Here is a 21,140-nt window from a genome sequence, read left to right on the forward strand (position 1 = left end):
CCTGTGACGAAAAAAAGAAAATGGTGGCATGGCACAGGAACTTAAGTAGGAGAGTGGTGACAGAAGAGGACAATCCTGGAACTGCTTGGCTTGCTAGTGTTTTGTTTTTTTTTTTTTTTTTTTTTTTTTTTATCCGACATGATTAGGCACCAAATTTTGCATTGGGATTGTGAGTTTCCTCTTTAAAATAGAACCTGGGCAGGTGATTTCTACCGTACATACAGTGGGTATAGAAAATAATCACCTTAAAATCACATTTTGTTGCTTTGCAGTCTGAAATGAAGACACACAGTTTTTGTTTTATCCAGCTGTATTTACTCAGTGCAACTTTTTACCGTCAAGTGAAAGATAACACTTAACGTGTCACAAAAAAATTTAAAAATCCCAAAACCGTTTCTGAATGTATTGGATGTATCAATGTAACCTATATTATGGAATGAGATGAACATCATGTGCTTTGACATTACTTGTAAGCTTATGTTGGATAACAATAAAAATGTTTTAAAAAAAAAAAATAATTCCAAAACCGTCCACTGTGTTTTAAAAAGGATCACCCCTTGTGTCAGCATTTTGTTGAACCACCTTTTGCATTATTACAGCCTTTAGTCAGTTGGGAGTTGTCTCTACTAACTTTCACCAACTAGACTTGCCTATATTTGCCCACTCTTCTTTACAGAACTGCTCAAGTTCAGTTAGATTTAATGGTGACCCTTTGTGGACTGCAGTCTTCAAGCCATTCCACAGATTTTCAATGGTGTTTAAGTCTAGGCTCTGACTAAGCAATGCAAGGATAATCCCCTTTTTCTCCTTCAATCACTGTGTGGTCAATTTTGCTGTGTGCTTTGGGTCACTGTCACGTTGGAAGGTAAACCACCTTCCCATTGACCAATTTCTAGCAGAGGGCAGCAGTGTTTCTTTAAAAATGTGATGGTATTTTGCCCCATTCATTCCCCCCCCCCCCCAACAAGTGCTTCAGTCCCTTCTGTAGAGTAACACCCGATAATAGGATATTATCACCTCCATGCTTTACTGTGATGATAGTTTGTTTTGGATGGTGAGCTGTATTGGATTTCCGCCAGACATATAATTTGGTGTTGAGGCCAAATAATTAAATTTTAGTCTCATCTGATCATCTGACCATAACACCCTTTTCCATGTAGCCTCAGAATCTTTAAGGTGCGTTTTTTTTTAAAGAGGTTGTAAACTCGTTCAAAAAATTTTTTTTTTTTTTTTTACAACCTGCAAGAGAAAGACATGAGCTAGTATGCATCGCATACTAGCTCATTATGAAATACTTACCTTAGAACGAGCCCCCGCCGTGCCGCTCTCTTACCTGTATGACGAGCGACATGTTCAGTCGCCCGTCTTCCCGGATCGCGGCATCCGGCCATCTGATTGGCCGGAGCCGCGGTGACGTCACTCCCGCGCACGCGCGGGAGCCGACGGTCACGGCACGGGGCTCTGAAGGAACGGCACGATCAGCCGTTCCTTCAGAGCGCATGCGCCAGTGACGTCACTGGCTGCTTTAAAGGTAAATATCTCCTAAACCGTACATGTTTAGGAGATATTTACAGTACCTATAGGTAAGCCTTATCATAGGCTTACCTATAGGTACAACTTCCCGAGGAGGGTTTACTTCCTCTTTAAGGTGGTCAGATGAGACTAAAATTTAATTATTTGGCCTCAACACCAAATTAGATTTCCGCCAGACATATATTACAGCTCACCATCCAAATTACACCATTCCTACATGGAGGTGGTAATATCCTGTTATGAGGGTGTTTCTCTGCAGCAAGGACTGGAGCACCTACCAGAATAGAGGAAAAATGAATGGGGCAAGATACCATCAAATTCTTGAGGAAAATCTGCTGCCCTCTGCTGCAAAGTTTTCAATAGGAAGTAGGTTTACCTTCCAACATGACCCAAAGCACACAGCAAAAATGACCACACAGTGGTTGAAGGAGAAAAATATGAATGTTCTTGCATGGCTTAGTCAGAGCCCAGACCTAACCCCAACTGAAAATCTGTGAAATGACTTGAAGACTACAGTCCACAAACAGTCACCATCAAATTTAACTGAACTTGAGCAGTTTTGCAAAGATGTGTGGGCAAATATTGCAAAGTCTAGATGTGCAACGTTGGTAGAGACACATCTCGTTTTTGACAGGTACCCTTCCCCACTTCTGGGAGGCGGCGCTGTCCCCCAGAAGTTTGGGCCCCCTCCTCCTTCCCCTGCCACCGAGCCAGTCCGATTGTGCAGCGCGCTTCGCGCATGCGCAGTAGGGACACGCCTGTGAAGCTGCAATGCTTCACTGCCGGGTTCCCTACCCAGCAACTTAATTTCAGACTGCAAAGCCACAAAATGTGATTGATGAGCAAGTAAATGGGAGCATGTAGTGATCGTATGCATCTTCTTTTTTTTTGTTTAGTTTTTTTATATTTCTCCTCCTAGTTAAAGAAATTCTTCGCTCGTTTTAACTGACTTTTTTTCCCATCTTGCTTTGTTTTCTCAGCTGGTATCTCGTCCAGATGTGGTGGAAATGCATGATGTTACAGCTCAGGATCCGAAACTCCTTGTGCATCTAAAGGGTACAAGAAATTCTGTCCCTGTTCCTCGTCACTGGTGTTTCAAACGCAAATATCTGCAGGGCAAAAGAGGAATTGAGAAACCACCATTTCAACTTCCTGACTTTATCAAGAGAACAGGTATCCAGGAAATGAGGGAGGCGCTACAGGAAAAGGTAAAGAACTATGTGGACAGAGTTTGAGTTAGCAGAGGGTTATTTATAGTAGATTTGCTCTTTTTTTTGCCATACTCGAAAATAAAGTGTCAAATTTTACCAAATAAATTGACACATGCCCAGATACAATTGATAAATGGTTGTGGTTTTTGTTGCCGAATATTAATTTTGTTATTTAGAGGTTGTTGACGATAGGAGTGCCTTCAAGCATTCATTTCTCCTTCAGAGTAGGCAAAATACTTGTTTTTTATACTGTATTATATACTGTGGATACATGTTCACACCATGCTACATTAAAAATGTAGAAACAAAGCCTTGCCTGCTGCATTTGTTAATGTGAAAAAATTGATGGATCTATGATTAACTACAAATGGGGTTAACTAACTGAAATACTATTTTTTTTGTTTTTCAGGAAGAGCAAAAGACTATGAAGTCTAAAATGAGAGAGAAAGTCAGACCTAAGATGGGAAAAATTGACATAGATTATCAGAAACTGCACGATGCATTTTTCAAATGGCAGAGCAAGCCAAAGCTGACTATACATGGAGACCTTTATTATGAGGTGATGAGCAAGCAGCTGCTTGATGTTTACATGTGATGTCCTGAGAACACCAACATTTTTCAAACCATTCTGATGGAATAGAGACTGCTAAACATGTAAAGTTCTGTCATCCATGGTCATCTGCACCTAGAACATTCGAAACCTTTGAAGTCAAGAATGTAGTCACCACAGGATACAAGTTTATTTTACTCCTCCCTCCCCCCCCCCCCCTTACCTTTGTTGTCAAACCCCAAAAAGGCTAGCAGATCTCCAAGCTGCACTTTTGTAGCTCATCCCTAAAGAAATAGTGGTTCTTACCTCCAGAAGTGGAAATATTTTTATGGAGTTTTACTCCAACCTGTCTGCAGTCTCCCCATCTTGGTTCTGAAGGTTTTCAGCACCTTATTCAGGTTCCCAAATCCTGTATGGAGTCTACCAGTTCAGTTATTGCCTCCCTACAGCCACGGGATTTCCTGTATTATTTGGACATCAAGGATGCTTACTTGCATTTCCCATCCTGCCAGCACATCGCTTCCTGTGTTTTGCAGTGGGCTCACAACATTACCAATTAGTTACCCTATTTTCTTTAGTCTGTTCACAGCACCAAGGGTTTTCGACCGTGTTCTTGCCCCTACACCTGTGGGGCAGGGGCGTTGCTAGGTAGGAAAAAGACCAGGGGCTTCAGCCCGAAGATAAATTTGATAACCCCCTCCCACATTTTAAAGTAAGCCCCGCCCAAGCTCCTACCATATTTAAAAGTAAGTACCGCCCAAGCTCCACCCAATGGCCCCCTCAGTCAAGGGTCAGTCAAGGGGTGGTATGGAGAGGAGTACAGGGGGTGAGAAATTGGGTGGTATGGAGAAGAGAGAAGTAAAGGGGGTCAGTCATGTGGTGGTATGGAGAGGAGTACAGGAGGTCAGTCATGGGGTGGTATGGAGAGGAGAGGAGTACAGGGAGTCAGACATGAGGTGGTATGGAGAGGAGTACAGGGGGTCAGACATGGGGTGGTATGGAGAGGAGTACAGGGGGTCAGACATGGGGTGGTATGGAGAGGAGTACAGGGGGTCAGACATGGGGTGGTATGGAGAGGAGTACAGGGGGTCAGACATGGGGTGGTATGGAGAGGAGTACAGGGGGTCAGACATGGGGTGGTATGGAGAGGAGTACAGGGGGTCAGACATAGGGTGGTATGGAGAGGAGTACAGGAGGTCAGTCATGGGGTGGGTATGGAGAGGAGAGGAGTACAGGGGGTCAGACATGGGTTGGTATGGAGAGGAGTACAGGGGGTCAGACATGGGTTGGTATGGAGAGGAGTACAGGGGGTCAGACATGGGTTGGTATGGAGAGGAGTACAGGGGGTCAGACATGGGGTGGTATGGAGAGGAGAGGAGTACAGGGGGTCAGACATGGGGTGGTATGGAGAGGAGTACAGGGGGTCAGACATGGGTTGGTATGGAGAGGAGTACAGGGGGTCAGACATGGGGTGGTATGGAGAGGAGTACAGGGGGTCAGACATGGGGTGGTATGGAGAGGAGTACAGGGGGTCAGTCATGGGGTGGTGAGGAGAGGAGTACAGGGGGTCAGTCATGGGGTGGTATGGAGAGGAGAGGAGTACAGGGGGTCAGACATGGGGTGGTATGAAGAGGAGTACAGGGGGTCAGACATGGAGTGGTATGGAGAGGAGAGGAGTACAGGAGGTCAGTCATGGGGTGGTATGGAGAGCAGAGAAGTACAGGGGGTCAGACATGGGGTGGTATGAAGAGGAATACAGGGGGTCAGACATGGGGTGGTATGAAGAGGAGTACAGGGGGGTCAGACATGGGGTGGTATGGAGAGGAGCGGAGTACATGGGGGTCAGTCATGGGGTGGTATGGAGAGGAATACAGGGGTTCAGTCATGGGGTGGTATGAAGAGGAATACAGGGGGTCAGACATGGGGTGGTATGGAGAGGAGTACAGGGGGTCAGACATGGGGTGGTATGGAGAGGAGTACAGGGGGTCAGACATGGGGTGGTATGGAGAGGAGTACTGCCGGCATCAGATGGAACATAAATTAATGCAGCCTAAACTCAATCCTATTAAACTCCTTTGGCGTAAATGTAAACAGCCAGGTCTTCTTGTCCAACATCAGTACCTGACCTCAAAAATGCACAAGTTCTCACAAGCTCAATACAAAATCTTGTGGAAAGCCTTCCCAGAAAAGTGGAAGCTGTTTACAGCATATTGCACACATAATTAACGATGATGGGAGGATGGTTACAGAGGACACTGAAAAAGCAACCGTGCTGAATTCTTTTTTCTCGTCAGTCTTTACGCAGGAAAAGGAAGGGTACACTGACCATGACTGTATGGTTAGTAGTAATACACAGGACTTGCCACTATGGCTAACAGAGGGGGAAATCAGGGAAAGACTGGATAAACTTAACACAAACAAATCACCAGGCCCGGATGGCGTACATCCGAGAGTGCTCAAGGAACTCAGTATGGTTATATCTAGACCACTGTTCCTGATCTTTGCTGACAGTATTAGGACAGGAGATGTACCAGGGGATTGGAGGAAGGCTAACGTGATTCCGATATTCAAAAAGGGCCAGAGACATATCCCGGGAAATTATAGGCCTGTCAGTCTGACATCAATAATATGTAAACTTTTGGAGGGGATGATAAGGGACTATATCGTAGAGTATGCTAAAGACAACAACATCATCAGTAGTAACCAGCACGGGTTTACAAATGGGCGTTCTTGTCAAACCAATCTCTTAGCATTCTACGAGGAAGTGAGCTGTGAGCTAGATAGGGGGAGACCAGTGGATGTGGTGTACTTGGATTTCGCTAAGGCGTTTGATACAGTTCCCCACAAGCGCTTAATTTATAAAATAAGGTCTGCAGGTATCGACAGCAGGGTTTGCTCTTGGATACGGAATTGGCTAAAAGGCCGTGTCCAAAGGGTAGTAATAAACAGCGCATACTCAGACTGGTCTGAGGTAGTAAGCGGGGTGCCCCAGGGCTCAGTCCTGGGACCAACCTTGTTCAATTTATTCATAAACAGCATTGAGGAAGGGATCAGTAGTTCGTTATCAGTTTTTGCAGATGACACAAAATTGGCCAGGGCAATAACTGCACAGCATGAAGCAGATATCCTACAGAATGACCTGGACAAAATTACGGAGTGGGCAACGACATGGCAAATGAGGTTTAATGTGGAGAAGTGTAAGGTTTTGCACTTGGGGACCAAAAACATAAAAACACAATACACGTTAGGAGGGGAACCCTTGGGGGAATCAAAAATGGAGAAAGATTTGGGAGTCTTAGTTGATGATAGATTAGGCAACAGCATGCAATGCCAAGCGGCAGCTTCCAAAGCCAACAGAATATTAGCATGCATAAAGAAAGGGATGTATTCCAGAGATAAGACTATAATCCTTCCACTTTATAAAACTCTGGTCCGACCGCATCTGGAGTATTCTGTCCAGTTCTGGTCGCCAGTCCTCAGGAGGGATGTGTTGGAGCTGGAGAAAGTCCAGAGAAGGGCAACTAAACTGATTAGGGGGTTGGAGGACCTTACCTATGAAGAGCGGCTGCAATCGCTCGATTTATTTTCCCTGGAGAAAAGACGTCTGAGAGGGGACATGATAGCAATTTATAAATATCTTAATGGGGATCTCAGCTTAGAAGAAAAGCTGTTCATTCGAAGGAATTGCATGAGGACTCGAGGACATACAATGCGATTAGAGGAGAAGCGTTTTAACCTCAGGCAACGTGGGGGGTTCTTTACTGTTAGGGCTACAAGATTGTGGAATTGTCTACCACAAGAGGTGGTTTCTGCGGGTAGTATGGTGACTTTCAAAAGACTCTTAGACTTACATCTCAAGGATCAGGAGATTGAGGGCTATGTTAGATGATTACAGTCACACACACCTACACAGGTTGAACTGGATGGACTATTGTCTTTATTCAACCTCGCCTACTATGTAACTATGTAACTATGATGCAAAGGTGAGACCAACTCAATATACCACCCCATGACTGACCCCCTGTACTCCGCTCCTCTCAATACCACCCTATATCTGCCCCCCCTGTACTCCTCTCCATATCACCCCATGTCTGACCCCCTGTACTTCTCTGCTCTCCATACCACCCCATGACTGACCTCCTGTACTCCTCTCCATACCACCCCATGTCTGACCCCCTGTACTCCTCTCCTCTCCATACCACCCCATGACTGACCCCCTGTACTCCTCTCCATACCACCCCATGTCTGACCCCCTGTACTCCTCTCCATACCACCCCATGTCTGACCCCCTGTACTTCTCTGCTCTCCATACCACCCCATGACTGACCTCCTGTACTCCTCTCCATACCACCCCATGTCTGACCCTCTGTACTCCTCTCCTCTCCATACCACCCCATGTCTGACCCCCTGTACTCCTCTCCATACCAACCCATGTCTGACCCCCTGTACTCCTCTCCTCTCCATACCACCCCATGACTGACCCCCTGTACTCCTCTCCATACCACCCCATGACTGACCCCCTGTACTCCTCTCCATACCACCCCATGTCTGACCATTGTCCCATCATTTTTTTTCCCTCCTCTTACATGTTATACGTGGGAACACTCACCTGCCCAACCCAACAGATCCAGCAAGCATTGTCCTGCTGTGATTTGCAGCACCTTTTCCACAGGCCTGTGAATGGAAAGCGAAGCATCCTGGTATATGTGGTGAACACATTTCAAAGTCTTAGAGACGTCATTCTCACCTAGACAAGAATGGCAGCCGCAAGACAGGATGTACAAAAAAAAAATGAAAAAAGGAGAACAAACCAGAGAAAAAAATAACGATGCCAAGTGCATTCAGAGGGTGAAAGTCTACTTTCTTGCCCATAGTTTTTAAAAGGGATGTCCAACAATCTCATATACCATAAGTATGATCGTCAGGTGTCAGACTTTGGGCCACTAGTGATTAGTAAAGGCAAACTGCCAGAGATTTTAATGTTCAATCTCCCTTCATGTTCACTTACTCAACATCCAGTACTTGCACATACATGTTTGCATGGAAAACGTGGCTGTGCTCAATGAGCTTTGGAGTGTAGTTTAAAGTTTACCAGAGCCCTAATATGCACTAAATCTATTTTAAATTCCCTCTGATGCTGTCTAACCCAGATTGATGAAGACAACTGTAATACTTTCTTTGGGCAGCTCAACAATCTGGTGCAGGAGGGTGGGATCTGTGTGCAGCTGCAGCCAATAATTGGATATCTTTTCGCAGCCAATCAATAGCTCTGCCTACAAACTGATACCACCCCTGCTCTACCAGCTCTAGAGCCCAAAGAAACCTGCAGATGCCCAATAAGAGATTTTAATGCTTTCAGAAGCAATAATAATGTTTGAAAGACATTCAGAGTATATCTTAGTGTTTAGGACTGCTTTAAAGTAAATGTATTAAAAAAGTATAGGGTGATATATGCGCTGTCACGTGTGTATCCGAGTAGGAGGATTCCTCTAATGTGTTTTTTTGCAGCTGGTGACAAATATATAACTCTGAGATTCGGATTCAATCCGATTCTACATGCAGCCAACTCTAGTATTTCTCACTAGAGAACAATAGAAGAGATCTCAGAAGAAACTTAGACCGAGTCAACCAATCGCAGTGAGACCTCCCAAACTAAAAGAAAGGGGTCTCACCATAAATATGTACCAATGTTTAAGAATGACCAAATAAATAATCTATAAGCAGCTAAAAAGTCAACTGATTGAAGCAAACAACATATAAAATCCAACTCTTGTAGGCTGATCCGATTCCTTAAAAAAATTCTTAAAAAATCCTTAAAAAAATTCCTATATCCGCCTAGGATATATGAAGATAGGAAAATATATCCAACTTGTAAACAACTCCCAATCTATATTAAAAGACGTGTATGATGCGAATCCTAAAATTGATCCAATTCCTTAACACTAATCATAAATAAGTAATCTAAATATCTGTTCCCAGTGGAATTATGGCTTCTTTTCCTAAAACAATATGAGATGAAAACAGGCTAAATAGTTGCAACAGCTTTACGATCTTTGGGTACACATGCATCATCACTGATTCATTTGTGAGAATATTGGCTATATTTGTGAATTACGAACTAGTATTGCGATCCAGTCGGCTGTTGCGACTATTTAGCCTGTTTTCATCTCATATTGTTTTAGGAAAAGAAGCCATAATTCCACTGGGAACAGATATTTAGATTACTTATTTATGATTAGTGTTAAGGAATTGGATCAATTTTAGGATTCGCATCATACACGTCTTTTAATATAGATTGGGAGTTGTCTATAAGTTGGATATATTTTCCTATCTTCATATATCCTAGGCGAATATAGGAATTTTTTTAAGGAATCGGATCAGCCTACAAGAGTTGGATTTTATATGTTGTTTGCTTCAATCAGTTGATTTTTTAGCTGCTTATAGATTATTTATTTGGTCATTCTTTAAACATTGGTACATATTTATGGTGAGACCCCTTTCTTATTTTAGTTTGGGAGGTCTTGCTGCGATTGGTTGACTCGGTCTGAGTTTCTTCTGAGATCTCTTCTATTGTGCGCCGACTCACTGGGGTTTTTTTAGAAAGAAAATGTATTACAGCACATCCAGTCAGTGGCGTACCTAGAGCATTTGGCACCCGGGGCGGATCCTATATCTGGCACCCCCTAACTTTAAAATGTAAAAACACCCACAAAAATTTGTAATGTTTTCAAGAATATTTATTGCACACATTTCACAGCCCCCCATCACAGTTCCCCCTTTTGCACTCTCTGCCTCCCTCCCCTGCATAGTCCTACCTTCAGCATAAATAGATAGCTAATACTATTAGCAATGTGTTTAAGTTTGAGTATGAGATTGGAAACTTGCTAAAGGAGATGGCCAGAGACTGCAGACATGGTACAGGAGATGGTCAGAGACTGCAGACATGGTACAGGAGATGGTCAGAGACTGCAGACATGGTACAGGAGATGGTCAGAGACTGCAGACATGGTACAGGAGATGGTCAGAGACTGCGGACATGATACAAGAGACAGTCAGAGACTGTGGACATGATACAAGAGACGGTCAGACTGCGGACATGATACAAGAGACGGTCAGAGACTGCGGACATGATACAAGAGACGGTCAGAGACTGCAGACATAGTACAGGAGACGGTCAGAGACTGCAGACATGGTACAGGAGATGGTCAGAGACTACACACATGATACAAGAGGTGGTCAGAGACTGCAGACATGATACAAGAGATGGTCAGAGACTGAGGACATGATACAAGAGACGGTCATAGACTGCAGACATAGTACAGGAGACGGTCAGAGACTGCAGACATGGTACAGGAGATGGTCAGAGACTACAGACATGATACAAGAGGTGGTCAGAGACTGCAGACATTAAACAGGAGAGGGTCAGAGACTGAGGACATGATACAGGAGATGGTCAGAGACTGAGGACATGATACAGGAGATGGTCAGAGACTGAGGACATTAAACAGAAGATGGCCAGAGACTGAGGACATGTTACAGAAGATGGTCAGAGACTGCAGACATGGTTCAGGAGACGGTCAGAGACTGCAGACATGATACAGGAGATGCTCAGAGACTGAGGACATGATAGAAGATAGAAGAGCACTAGGGGGGCCGGAGAGCACAGGCGAAGCAGAGAGCACTGGAGGAGCTGAAGGGTGGGGTGGGGGTGGGGGACTGGAGAGTATTAAGAGGGGGTTTGGAAAGCATTGCAGGGGGGTTGGAAGGCGCAGGGGGTGGAGAGCACTGGGGGGGACAGGGAGCATAGGAGGGAGGGAGATGAAAAGCACAGTGGGGAGCTGAAGAGCACCGGGGGAGGGCTAAAGAACAGGGGGCAGTCCAGTGCACTGGGTGGGGGGGTTAAGAGCACTGAGGGGGGGGGGATAAGAGCACTGAGGCGGGGATAAGTGCACTGAGGGTGGGGGGGAATAAGAGCACAGAGGGGGGGGGATAAGAGCACTGAGGGGGGATTAGAACACTGGAAGGGGGGGGGGGGTTAAGAGCACTGGTGAGCCAGCAAAAGAAGTTGTATAAGAGGGGGATGGGGCAGCTGCATATAGAGGAATTGATCTTTCCCTATTCTTCCTGTAGGAGGGAGAGGAGGAGAATCGGTTATTCAGCAGCTGCAGAAAGAATAGGGAAAGATGAATTCCTCTATATGCAGCTTCCCCATCCCTCTACTACCCAGCACACACACTTGGGCAATGGGCACTCACCTTCTTCCAGACGAGGCTCCGCCCCCTTCTTCCTGCCGATGCCCGCCCCCTTCCCACCGCGGCTCCGCCCCCGCTAGTTCCCGGACTGAAGGAGCTGCCACTGCCTGCCCTTTACACAGTGCCCTTTACGCCACTGCATCCAGTGATTGGTGGGCGATCTGGGGCAGCCGCAAGGAAGGAGAGTGATTGCCGCTGTCAAGTAGCATTGATTTCGGGTGTGGGCGGGACCGGTATGCGGGGCTCCGCCCCATTGTTCCGTGCATAGAGAAACAGAAGCTGTCTGGGGAGGAAGGTGGACGTGGCATACCGGCCCCGCCCACACCCGACATCAATGCTGAAACTTGACAGCTGCATTCACACTACTTGCGGCTGCCCCGGATTGACCACCAATCATTGGATGTGCTTTATAAATCTTACACTGCTGAGGTATGTAGCCCGAGTTCTCGGCCAAACCCAGGCTTTGGGACTCGGGGCTAATCATTTTAAAAAAGCAACAGGAGACCCGGGGCTTTTGGGGAGCACACTCGGGGCTATAGCCCAGGTCAGCCCCCCCCTGCCGACGCCACTGCTGTGGGGAACCAGAAGTCTCACTGCGTATATATCGGATTCTGGTTAAGGCACGATTTTGCTTCCCAGCCTTCCCCCATCATCCATATTCCAAAAGTAGAAAATTGGCAGGCTGCCTTAAGTCATCGTCTGGGCTCTGGGGAATAGTCTCCAACCAGAGGTGTTTCAAGATATCTGTCACTGGTGGGGACCTCCTAGCTTTCTGGTTAAACAAACAAAAAATTGGAATGTTTCATGTTCAAATCCAGGGGTTATCCTGATGACTTTGTGGGATCATTTCAGCTTGATTTGCACATTTCCTCAAACCCCTTCCTAGCCTGATCTTTAGAGACAAAGGGCATTCTGGTAATGCTTATTCCACCGAATTGGCCCAAGAATTGGTACTAACTTTGTCAGACTTCTTCAGTCTCAGAGGGCGATTTACCATCTTGCATCATATTCGCGTGCCTTAACAACTTGGCTTTTGAAACCCAGGCCCTAAGGACAAGGCTGTTAACTTTTTAGTTATTGCTACATTTTTGTAGGTCATGAAGTCAACCTCTCCTAAGGTCTACCATTGCGCTTAATAGACCTGTTTCTCATGGTGTGAGACTAGGCATTATGGCCCCGAAAAGTATTTGTGGACAAATTTGGTCATGTTGCCAATTGATTGTACCATCAAAGGGCTGCTTGCATTCTTGGCAATTCTGTTCCAAAGACTGCTCACTTCATATTTTTTTTTTTTCATTTTGTTACTCTCACTATTCCCCCTATACATTCTATTGTCTCTGGGATCCTAACCTAGTTCTTTCGAATCTCTAGAAATCACCTTTTGCCATTCAGGATTAAAAAATGAAAAGTGCAAAACCTCAGTCTTTTGTCATTTAAATAAATAGTTATTGCTAATATTTTAATTCTACCTTTTAGGGAAAAGAATTTGAGACTCGTCTGAAGGAAAAAAAGCCAGGAGACCTTTCTGATGAATTGAGAATCACTCTCGGAATGCCAGTGGGACCAGTGAGTTTATTGATATTAAATTGTTTAAAAAAGGCTGTGTGTCTTCAAAGTGCAGATATATTCAAAATATGGGTGGTGGCATGGGGTGACACATGACATAATGTTACATGTAGATCCCATTATTGGGATGTAACATTGTCTAAAAGGTGGAGTGAGCCTTTAGTTTAATACTTATTACCATGGGGTGATTTTATGTTTTTAAAAAAGATCCCATTGTGTGTGTATTTTTTTTTTTTCTTATGATTTCATTTGGAATGTCTGCAATGTACAGGTGGCTTTTTGAGAAATGAATTTACTTTTGCACTGAAGGTAGTTGAACTCATATTGGAATGCCTTAACTTCTGAACATGTTAATCTGCTTTATCATTTCTTGTCCTGCAGAACGCTCATAAGGTTCCTCCTCCATGGCTTATTGCAATGCAGAGATATGGACCACCCCCATCCTATCCCAATCTTAAAATTCCAGGTTTGAATTCTCCTATTCCAGAGGTAAGACATACACATATAATCCTTTTGTGTACACCTGGAGTTTTTAAATGATTGATTTTTTTTTTTTCTTTTTTAATGCACCATACTTATTAAACTTTCTCCTTTTTTTTTTTTTTTTTTCAAACGTTGAATAATATCCAAAGGGCTGTTCATTTGGATATCATGCTGGTGGTTGGGGCAAGCCTCCTGTAGATGAAATGGGAAAACCACTTTATGGCGATGTGTTCGGAACCAATGCCTCAGATTTCCAGGTAAGCGGCTGCCACAGTTCAAGCTTTAAAAAAGTTGTAAATGAAAACTTTTTTAAAGCTTGAAATGAAATATGAACAATGTATGTGTTCCTACTCGGGCTGCACAATATTGGAAAAAAGTACATTGCGATATTTTTTTTTCAACAATATATATTGCGATATTGAGAGACCCGTCCAGTCGATTCAGTGCAGCCTTGTACCATATACATTACAGGGTTAATGTTACTGTAGGGTAGGGAAGTAGTGCAGCCTTCTGATTGTACAAGGGACACCTGGGACAGCCAGGGTTAATGTTACTGTAGGGATGGGATGAGTTTTGCAGCAGCCTTCTGATTGTATATATACTGCACTGGGAGACCTGGACAGCCAGGGTTAATGTTACTGTAGGGAAGGATGCTGGGAATGGATGAAAATCATCAAGTATTGCAGCAGGGCATGCAGGCAGCAGCACAGCCTTCTGATTTGTAATTGCAGATACAGGGCAGGCCAGGGTTAATAATGGTATTGTACTCTGTGACAGTCAGTGTGGAATTGTGAATTATTCAGTCTCACTCTTGGGACTCACAGTGGTGGTAGGAGCCCATAGAAGAACACAGCCTGACAGTGACTCACTCGACATCCGTGCAGCCCACACGTTCAGTCTGCCGCCCTGCAGCTAGTTTTCTTCACCGGCACAGCGAACCAATCACGCTGTGAGTAGCGGCACAGCGAACCAATCAGGTGTGCAGGCACGCGTGATTGGTTAGCTGTGCAGCTGCTCATGGCGCGCTGCTCACCGCTGAACGTGTGGGGCGGATGTGTCGGCTGCAATCACTGTGAGTCGTCGTCCTCCCCACCCCCCAGTCCTGACTTCTCCCTGCCTAATGCCTAAACATCGTGCCTTCGGCGATGTGAATATCGCCCACGCCCGCAGAACGATAGTCGTTATCACATCAACTATCGTTCAGCCCTAGTTCCTACCTCAGTCCATAGCACCTGGTGTGAATCCTGTGCACTGTGTTCTTCCTACATTTTCCCTTTGGCTCTGTGATTCTCCCCAATCCCACAGGAAGTGATTGACAGCCTCTCAGTGAGGCTGTGTACAGGGGCGCCCAGGCCCTCACTCAGTGTGCTTTGGAGTGGGACATCAGAAACCCACCTCCTGGAAGCTGACGAATACTTTGGAGCGCTCTAGAGAGAGAGCTGCAGCTTCATTATTTATAACCCAAGGCTTGTCTTTTCAGGTGGCTTATGTAAAATACAAAAATTCAGCCCAGCGCTCACTCCGAATGGGAAGACTGGCGTGCTGCTCTCCTCAGGCAGGGAACTCCAAAACGGGTACATAGAAAAGAAAAGAAGAGGAGGCGCAAACACCTAGTGCATTACCCGTGGTCACTGTTGCAAATAGTTTAATTAAAAAATGCCAAATGCATGCTCACAGACGCAGAGATAAAAACATGTTACAAGAATCCACCATGTGTGAACTGGAACAAGTCCTTCAGTCAGGACCGCTAACGCGTTTCGGGGGTCAGGCCCCCTTCCTCAGAGCTGGAGCAGCTCTGAGGAAGGGGGCCTGACCCCCGAAACGCGTTAGCGGTCCTGACTGAAGGACTTGTTCCAGTTCACACATGGTGGATTCTTGTAACATGTTTTTATCTCTGCATCTGTGAGTATGCATTTGGCATTTTTTAATTAAACTATTTGCAACAGTGACCACGGGTAATGCACTAGGTGTTTGCGCCTCCTCTTCTTTTCTTTGTAAAATACTTAATACAATATTCTACTGAATAATTGTCATCCCCATTTATTAGTGTATCTAAAGCCAAAACAGTGTTTTTGGGGAGGGGTGAGAGTATTTTTTTTTTTTTATTCCGGTCTGTGTTTTGTTTAAGGAGACTATGTAACTGTTCTGGTAATCACGGTCACCAAGGCTAAAAGTTATGGAAAAGCAAACATTTTGGTTTTTCACCAGAACAGGAATAAGGGGGCAAAATTGCAAGAGATGTTTGTTTCGGTGACAACCTTTACTTTGGAGAGATTTCCTTTCATCTCCTGTTTTACCTGCATGACAGGAGGTAAAGGTTAATCACGTTTTTAATTATACTTTTATTAAATAAGAAAATCAAAGTTGTTTTCTCCCCAATGCCCCTTCTTTATAGAGATGATGTGCTTTTTAAAGGATTTTCTTTGTTTTTGACAATTAGAGTAAAAATGAAGAAGAGGATGTAGACAGAACCCCATGGGGAGAGCTGGAACTGTCCGATGATGAATCCTCTTCTGAGGAAGAAGATGAAGAAAGTGATGAAGATAAAGCAGATGAGACTGGATTCATTACACCTGCAGATAGGTGAGTGATTTGGCGTCTTGCATAGCGATCACACTTGTTTTTCTTTAACCTTGTCCACTTTTTTTTTTTCATCCCAAGATGCATTAACTATTAAAGTGATTTGTAAACGATCACCTTGTAAAACAACCTATTTAGCTTAAGTTAGACATTTAAAGGCAAAACCTTTGTGTAAAGATTAAAAGGAAAAAAAAAAAAATAGTGGAATAGGTAAGGGAAGGTACAGGAGAGCTATTTTTCCCCTTAATACATCATCAAATAATCAGGATACATGCTGTTTACATAAACCGTTAAGCCTGGTACACACTGAGTTTTTGTTTTTTTTTTTACTTTTCAACTCAATGGGCTGAACGAAAAAAAAAAAAAAAAAGCTCAGGAGAAACAATCTTATGTACAGCGATCTCCCCTGCTAAGCTATTGTGTTCTGACAGAACACACCGGTCAGCGCTCTTAGCCATTGGTAGAGAGAGCTGATTGGGTGCCAAATCGTCACACCCTTTTCGATCAGGCCTCTTTGACAGAAGCCAGCCCAGCTGTTGTACACACGAAAGTCGGATGGGTTTTTTTGAACCAGCTGATGCTGTTCAATATTGGGCCCGTGTGTATGGCCCTTTTAGCATGGAATTAAGATAACCTCAAATCATGTTTGAAGAGGCAGAAGTTGGCATGACATTGACCTTTTTTTTTGTTTTGTGCATTCCAAATTTTAATGAGCACACTTTCTTAAGTGTACTACACTCACACAGCAAATGTTAAGAGTATCCAGCTATGTGGTTGTACCTGGACTGTGTGTGTGTATATAATATATATGGGCTTTGTGGTGGACTACAGCTGTCCCCGACAAGCTAGTGTCTGCAGTAACAGCGACCTGCCTAAGCCGGTGAAATGCTGTAAAAAGCATGTAAATGCCAAATATAATCTGGGACTCAAGTGCTCAAGCTTTTTTTAACTGCTGTCACTTTCTTTCTTAGCAGAAGCATTTCTTTGTTTCAAACATTTTTGTTATGTCTTGTGCAGTGGTCTTATTACTCCTGGAGGATTTTCTTCTGTTCCTGCTGGTATGGAGACACCAGAACTCATTGAGCTGAGAAAGAAAAAGAATGAAGAGGCCATTGATGGGTATGAAGCTCTTTTCTAATATTTATAGTCTGAGTGCTGAAAGAGTTTTAGAATATTTTATAAACTTTCCCAACACTGGCAGATGTTATCCTTTCAGTGTTAAATCTGTCACAAAAATCAAAGTGTCCAAAACCTGCTTGACTTGTTAGCTAATGCAGCTTCAAATAAACCACTAGCATACATTAATAATAATTAAAGTGGAACTACACTGCTACTGAGCACCACAAATCAAAAATGCTATTTATTTAATTTTTAATATTATAGGCAAACTCACTCATCCATCCATCCATGTCCCCATGCATTATTTTGCTGAGAAATCACTTTGAAAAGCACCCCCTCGCATTTCTGTCTGTGGCCATCATGAGTAAGTTCAGATTATTTAGCATGTACTTCCTGGAATCCATCTGCTCAGGCATGCATGCAAGAGGGCGAGCTTAGCTGAGGAAACCCCTCCTGCCCTCCTGAAGACTTCTGGGATGTATGACCCCACTTGCCTAGGCCTGGAAACCAGGAAGTAACTAAGAAATGTGAAAAAAAAAAAAAAAAGGTTTAAAGTGAGGAAATATGATTATTTCCTATCTATTTACTAATGTTGGTACCATAAGAATTAAACTTAGCCAATGATGATTGAGAGTGAAATTTTGTTTTAGGAATTGCATAAATTATTGCATGCCATAAATTAAGTCCAGTTCACAAAAAAAAAAAAAATGTATGTGGTATTTACCAGAAAAATAAAAAAAAACTGTGCAGGTAAATATTTTCGCATGCGGTATTTGTCAGAAAACAGCCTAAGGGGTTGGGGGATATCTTTTGACAAATAACTGGTTGCTAAGCAGTGGACCGGTAAGCCAGCTGCCGCATACTTGACAACAGCTGATTGAGAAAAAAAAAGGCACCAATTTGATAGTGTGGGAAAAAAAAAAAAACAGCATGGTGTGTTCTGCCCTCCCCCCCCCCCCCCCCCCCCAGTCGATACCAGACCCTTATCAAGGCATGCAGCCTCTCTACCCATTCACCAAAAAAGTGTCAAAGTAAGAAAAACCCTGAGACAGTTTTTGACTAATCCTCCTATAGACGGCTGGTTGCTGCTCTTATATGGGCAAGAGCTGGGCCAACTGATGACGTTCCCGGCCCAGCATGCACTGGTCCTGGATGTCACGAGGAGGGCTGTACAACCAGGAATCGTCCCCAGGTGGCCCTGCTCTTACCTAATATAAGAACTGTCAAACGGCGAAGGAGGCATTCAGCAGAAAGTCAGCCTTGGGAGCGGAGCTCTGCTTCCCCTCTGGGATCAAGCTGTGCGCGGGCTTCGTGATTCACAATGAATTTACTTTGGAAGACACTGTTTTTTTTCCCTCTTTCGTTCACTGACGGACACAGCTCCATATCATCTTAGACCCTTGGGCTTATGCTGCTCTCTCCAGGACAAGGCAGACCCAGGGGGTATACTCCCACTTCCTGCCCTAGGACTTCCGTTTTTTTGTGCCTAGTCAAGAGTAAGGAGCTGACTCCCTTCTGGGATCTGCGGTCCTGGTGTTTTTTCCTATTTGAATGGAAAGTGCGATTTAGCTCTGTGCTCTGCGTCTGGTCCGCAGCACCCCCATTCCAAGAAGGCATGGTGGACTGCCAGGAGTGTTGCCCGCTCGCTTCCCAGGTGTGGTGAGTAGTGTCCCCCCTCTCCTCTGGAGAAATACTGGGATGGATGCGGGGCCCTTCTTTGGGTTGGTAGGCCCCCTTTAGTGAGCCCTTCCCTCATGGTTCCCACTCCTCCTTACTAGTGGGGTTACCCTGTACAGGTTGCCCTCACCTCCTCTCCCCCCCCCCACTCCTCCTTTAGTCCACCCTCAGGGTGCACGAGCTGGTGTTGTGTATGGGGCGGTTATTTGGTGAGGGCTTGAGGGTGGTGTGAGCGTGCCCCCGGTGGCTCATTTTAAGAAGCTCCTGCAATGAATGGCTGTGCGGGGGTCCCTTACTGGGCCCTCCTGGGGGACTGCAAGTACCAGTTGGGGTCCTGGGTGCCACGCTGCGATGGATGGCACCACCATTTTGTTGTGGATGCCAGCCTTGGTTGCCATGTTTGTGTAGTCCAGCAGCCATGTTTTTGGAGTTTCCCATTGAAGTCAATGTGGCGGCCATTTTCTTGTAGCCTGTGGAGCAGTAAAGGGGCGTTAGGCCTCTAGTGGCAGTAACAGCACTTCCTCTTCCTTTCTGATCACCGCATTCCAAGCAGCTTGACGCTCTGTATCCAGCTCTGAAACGCTCTGTATCCAGCTCTGAATTAGGTGGTGATGAGTCCCTGTGGGTATACAGCTCCCTCTTCTGTTATAGCAGCGCAGCTGGTGCGCTGAGGCTTGCAGTACCATAGCGGTGGGAGGGGGTTTGTTTAAAAAAAAAAAATAAATATATATATATATATATATATATATATATATATATATATATATATATATATATATATTTAAGAATAGCGCACACATGCAAAAGAATTGACTATCAAATATGGAGACAATCCATAAATATTGGGATTTGGTCCCACCATATGGCCATATCGTGCTCAAGCCCACCACTACGTCAAAGTACCCCATTGTCTGTGGGTCTCATATATATATATATATATATATATATATATATATATATATATATATATATATATATATATATATATATATATATATATATATATATATATATATATATATATATATATATATATAATATATATATATATATTTTTTTTTTTTTTTTCGTCTTGCATATTAGGGGTGGCCTCCGAGTTAACCATCGAGTCCCTGGAGCAGGTATCACCACCTGACCCACTCTCAGAAACTGCGGGACCCTCTGGGTCTCGGTCAAAAGTTGATATGGCCCTTCAAAAGCAGCCTAGTAACAAGCGCCCCCCGCCTTCATCTGTATCCTCTGCCTCAGAGTCTGAGGTGGATTTGGCTGCTGCAGGCGTGAATCAACCCACTGGGTCTGCGTCCACGCACCTTGAGTGCTCTGACAGTGATGAAGATTTCTCTTCCACTATGGCCGCGCATGAAAAAGCGCCTGTACAGGCGCTGATTAGATCAGTGCGGGAAACTTCAAAATTGGAAGACACAGCTACTGCTGCGTGGGTGCAAAATTGGAAGACACAGCCACTGCTGCGTGGGTGCAATTTGGTACACACATGCCTTCCAAGGTGACTAAGGTGTTCCCCTTTCCTGCCTATTTTGACGTAATTGTCGGTAGTCAGTGTGGATCCCCAAAACACATGGTTGGAATACCTAAATGTTTCACTAGGAGGCATCCTTTTGAGGAGTCTTTTTTTTTTTTAAAGAAACTGACTGTTTCACCAACAGTGAACTCTCAGGTATCCAGATTGAATAGGGCCACGCTTCTTCCGGTGGAGGATTTCCCGCCTTTTAAGGGACCCTGTGGACAAGAGAGCTGAGGGTCTCGTCCGATATCTCTTCACCGTGGCGGGTTCAATTTTGAGGCCGGTGTTTGCCATCGCCTTGGTCTCCCAGACCTTAACGGAATGGGGAAAGCTCCTACGCCAGGATCTGGAAGGGGGGTCAACATCCTCCTGAGCTGGCGGAGCTGTGATGCATCCTTGGATGCGGCTCCTTTGGCTTGACTGTGACTGCAGTGATCCTTTGCTGCATGATTTGGTTGAAGTACTGTTCGGCTGACCTGGCTTCCAAGAAGGTGCTGACTGACCTTCCCTTTGCAGGAGATTGTTTTTTCGGTGCTTCTATGGAAGAGACCATTCAAGGTCTTATGGGGGGTAAGAGTACTCTGCTTCCGCAGGTTGTACCTGTCCCCGGATTGGCTGCAAGGTCTGTACGGGGCAGTGCAGGATCT

General features: G+C 44.7%; 1 protein-coding gene across 1 annotated transcript in view; it reads left to right on the plus strand.

Annotated features, from left to right (window-relative positions):
- SF3B2 (splicing factor 3b subunit 2) overlaps positions 1 to 21,140 on the plus strand; it is a 112,966-nt gene that overhangs the window by 62,938 nt on the left and 28,888 nt on the right. The window contains exons 11-17 of the mRNA XM_082270127.1: positions 2,514 to 2,741; positions 3,154 to 3,303; positions 13,023 to 13,112; positions 13,494 to 13,601; positions 13,745 to 13,852; positions 16,036 to 16,178; positions 17,193 to 17,294. Coding sequence (XP_082126253.1) covers positions 2,514 to 2,741; positions 3,154 to 3,303; positions 13,023 to 13,112; positions 13,494 to 13,601; positions 13,745 to 13,852; positions 16,036 to 16,178; positions 17,193 to 17,294 — 929 coding nt within the window. The remainder of the gene's footprint in view (positions 1 to 2,513; positions 2,742 to 3,153; positions 3,304 to 13,022; positions 13,113 to 13,493; positions 13,602 to 13,744; positions 13,853 to 16,035; positions 16,179 to 17,192; positions 17,295 to 21,140) is intronic.

Source organism: Pelophylax lessonae, assembly GCF_965119305.1.
Source record: "Pelophylax lessonae genome assembly, chromosome: 10".
Lineage (NCBI taxonomy): Eukaryota > Metazoa > Chordata > Amphibia > Anura > Ranidae > Pelophylax > Pelophylax lessonae.